General features: G+C 37.0%; 1 protein-coding gene across 1 annotated transcript; it reads right to left on the bottom strand.

The window, feature by feature from the left end:
- Positions 1 to 201: 201 nt before the first annotated feature.
- Positions 202 to 579, bottom strand: LOC120138211. Its single transcript, XM_039153765.1, has one exon. The coding sequence runs from the start codon at positions 577 to 579 to the stop codon at positions 202 to 204; it is 378 nt and encodes a 125-aa protein (XP_039009696.1).
- Positions 580 to 4,048: the final 3,469 nt, after the last annotated feature.

Below are 4,048 nucleotides of genomic sequence, written 5' to 3'. Positions count from 1 at the left end.
TCAAAAAACATTTTTCAAGTGGGTGACTATCGGGTGTTACCGTTCTCGGGAATTGCCAGTGTTTCGTGACCGTTTGATTTGATTGAGACTGATCAAATTCAATCTTCGTGAGCTACATTACATGTGTGTGTGTTTTTTTTTTTTTGAATTGAAGTGGAAAAAGGAAAACATGTCTTTTACGAAAAGCTCAGATTGAGCTTGTCATTTTCCAGTAAACATGAGATGGCAGAAGGGGGGGGGGTCTTCAAAGAATCTTAGATCATAAGCGAGAGGGCTTGAGAGCTTAGCAATGGCATCAGCCGAGGAGTTATCTTGCCAAGGAATCCAGTGGAGAGTCGTTGCCCAAGCACGCTGCCGAAGCTTAACAATTGCACGAACCAGAGGGATGGAGCTGGAGGCCGCATCATGATTGTTAATGAGTTTGGCAGCTTCTAGGGAGTCCGTTTGAACCATCAGGAGCTCGAAGCCATGATTCCAAGCTACTTGGAGTCCGATGAAAATTGCCCAGAGCCCTGCTAGAAGGGGTTTAGAATTGCCGATCGCCTTGTTGAAACCAAGGATCCAAGAGCCTTCATGCATGGATTTAAATAGTTTTTGTGACTACGTTTTTAGTTTCGTCGCGTTTATCACGATTGCATAAATAATGAATGTCATTATGATTATTGCGAGTGTCACGATCGTGATTTTTTTTAAGTTTCGCACAACTTACTTTAAAACATAATAATTATGATTATAATTATAATAAACTATTTTTAATGATTTTTAAAATATTTTCTAAACTAAAATGATATATATATATATACAGTTTAACCAAATAGATTACTAAATATTAAAATAAAAATAAAGATCACAATATTAAATGAAATTTAAATAAACTTAAAGAACAAAAAATGACTAAGTTAAATATAATTAAAATAAAAATGTAAAATTTGAATTGCATAAATTTATATTACTGAAATTAGATCTAAATTAAATTAAAATTAAAATTTACATTCTAATCTAAAGATTAAATTATAGATTAAATTATAAATTTTAAAAAGTAAAATGATGACAAATTAATATATCATTTAAAATTAAATTTAAAAATTTATTTAAAAATTTAAAAAAATGGAATTTGGAGTGGAACGACCCAAAACTCTTAAACTCTTCCACTTTAAAAGGGTTGAGAAAGCTCTAGAAGCTTTCATTGTTTTATTCTCTCCTCAACTTCCCTACCCTTTCATCTTTTCTAATCATAAAAATAATCTACTTTTACAGAGTTGATAACTCTTGATATGCTCTATTTTTTTAATTTTAGAATTTAGAGATTTTTTTTTATAATACATGTTTGAGACTTTATTGTTGGATTCAATTCAGTGTCATTTAAACTGAGTTTGGATTTTGGATTGGTATTTTTTTTTTCTTTTGCAGGGGTATTCCTTGCATTTTTAGAATGAAAATTTCAGTTTTTCTATTTTTTAAGTAGCAGTCAATTAATGTTGATAGCATCCCGTTACCGACACTATATACCGGTACCTGTTAAATTACGAGCACAACGGACTGCTAATGACATGAATCTACTACCTATCGTTAAATTCATCAATATTGGTTTTGGTCAGGACGTTATTGTGTGTTTCGTTCCGCTATTTGAATCCCTGCCTTAATGGTCACGGAAGATGCCACCAATCGAGCCTTTACCTGAAGAAGAGCAAACCTCACCATCCACACGTAGACAATTCCAACTAGGAAGGGGGTTCTGCCGGACTGGAATTATTGGGCAAGTGACGTTGGGGCTGGAAGTTTTGAGCTTGTTGTCTATATGGTAGCGGGACCAGGTGATGCTTTTGGAGATAAACGTTTGAGCAACCTGCAGATTATTATTGAAAACATACTCATTCTGATTCTTCCAAATCTGCCAGAGAGTTCTAAGGGATTTCAGCCGAATAAGCAACAATATTAGAATTTATAATTGTAGACACCCAAGCTTGAAGATCAACATTATAAAATTTGGGAGAGATAAGAGAAAGATAGATGAGCGACCAGACTTCCTTTACGTATTTACAATCGCGAAGAGCATGGAGGATCGATTCTTGAGCATCGTTGCAGAGCGAACATGAGGGGTCATGGCTTAAGGTACGGTGGCAACGTTCAAGGTTTGTCATCAATCTTTGTTTAAGAACAAGCCATAAGAATAAACGCAGCCTCTGGGGAACGGGGAAGGACCATTAGAGTTCCAAATCGGCAGCGGAGTATCCCAGTAGGATTGTGACCAGTGTAAACAGATTTTACATTAAAATCATGTTTGGCTGAAGTTCTCCATATAATGCAATCATCAAGTTTAGCTGGATCAGGGCATTTCACATTGATAATATGAGAGACTGCTTCGATAGAGAAAATGGAATGAAGCATCTCGATATTCCAACTACCATTGGGCGTCAAAAGATTCGAGAAATGAAGATGGTCGATATTAGCTATGGGGACACGGACATGGTCCCGAAGAGAGCCCAGAGAGGGGAGCCGAACATCATCAAACAAGTGGACGATTTTCCCATTGCCGATGGACCAAGCTATGCTATCCTTAAGAACATCCCAAGCCTTAGCAATTGCTCTCTCCAAAGAGGGGAACAATTTTTTCGAGGGATTGAATCGGGACAAATAGCAGCTCGTATTTTTGCCTTCTTACCCACAAAGTATCCAGATTGGTAACCAAGGAGTAACCAAGCTTTAGAATAAAAGCCATGTTGAAATTAAAGACTTTTCGAAAGCCCAGGCCTCCATTATTAATCGGTTGACAAATAGTTTCCCAATTAACCGGGGAGATTTTTGGGTGAGAAGAAGTGAAGCCCCATATAAATTGCCAGATAAGCTTTTTGATCTTATTACAAACAGTGCAAGGAAACATCGAAGTTTGCATGAAATATATCGGGATGGTTGCAAGGACATATTTGGCGAGGGTAATTCTACCCGCCGTAGAAAGGGACATGGCTGCCCAACTACTCAGTCGATTGCACAATTTTTCAATGATGAAATTGTAGTCCGAACACTTTGGTCTGCTATGGAGGACGGGGACCCCTAAGTACTTCCCAAGAGAGTCGACAACTTGAAACCCAAGAAAACTACAGATATCACTCTGAACTCAAAATCAGTGTAGGGGGAAAATAAAGAAGTTTTCCGATCACTAACACGATGATCAGAAAAGGATCCGAAAACTTGCAGAATTTTCTGAATGCAAATAGCTTGGGAGATGTTCACCTTGGAATATAAAATAAGATCATTGATGAAAAAAAAGATGATAGATCAGGATGCCATTTTTCTCAAAAGTAAAAGGAGGCCAACGACCATCAGAAACTGCATGATTTATTAGATGCCCCAACCTTTCCATCACCAGAACAAAGAGATAGGGTAACAGTGGGTCCCCTTGCCGGATACCTCTCTCAGGGATAATAGTTTGGAAAATGAGACCATTCCATTGGACCTGGAAAGTGACCATGGTGATACATTCGCAAATGATCCGACATATGTTTGGAGGGAAGCCAGCCTCAACCATAGAGTCCTTGATAAAGTCCCATTTGACTTGATCAAAGGCCTTCTCGAAATCTACTTTGATTGAGGATTTCATACCGTTTTAATTAAGTTTTCTCAACTCTATTACATAGGAGCAATTTTATTGGAATTGATGATTACTTGAGTAAACCCTCTTTGTTGCTTTCTTCAACTAATACAGCGAAACACTCTTCCTTTTCTTGCAAACTTTCTACCTTCAAGTACTTCCTACAAGGTAAAAAAATTAAATGAAGATTCATTCTTGGTTTTGGGGTTTAGAAATATACATAGTTTTCTTCTGATCCCTCTTTCCTGGTGTTGAAACTGAAATATAGTGCGGCTTTGATACTAATTTTTGCCTCTGGAATGTGGATGGACCAATGTGGGGTGAGTGGGGACGGTCGCCCCCTAAAAATTTAAAATTATATTTTAGATTTTATCTATGTATTTTCTATTGAAAATTTGTTTTCGCCCCTCAACATTTAACAGGAAGTGGAGTATTTGAGTGTTTAGAAGAGGCTACAAT

Source organism: Hibiscus syriacus, unplaced genomic scaffold (genome assembly GCF_006381635.1).
Source record: "Hibiscus syriacus cultivar Baekdansim isolate YM2019G1 unplaced genomic scaffold, ASM638163v2 tig00110678_pilon, whole genome shotgun sequence".
Taxonomy (NCBI): Eukaryota; Viridiplantae; Streptophyta; class Magnoliopsida; order Malvales; family Malvaceae; genus Hibiscus; species Hibiscus syriacus.
Note: the sequence above shows the minus strand (reverse complement) of the source record. Positions and strands in the feature narration are given on the sequence as shown.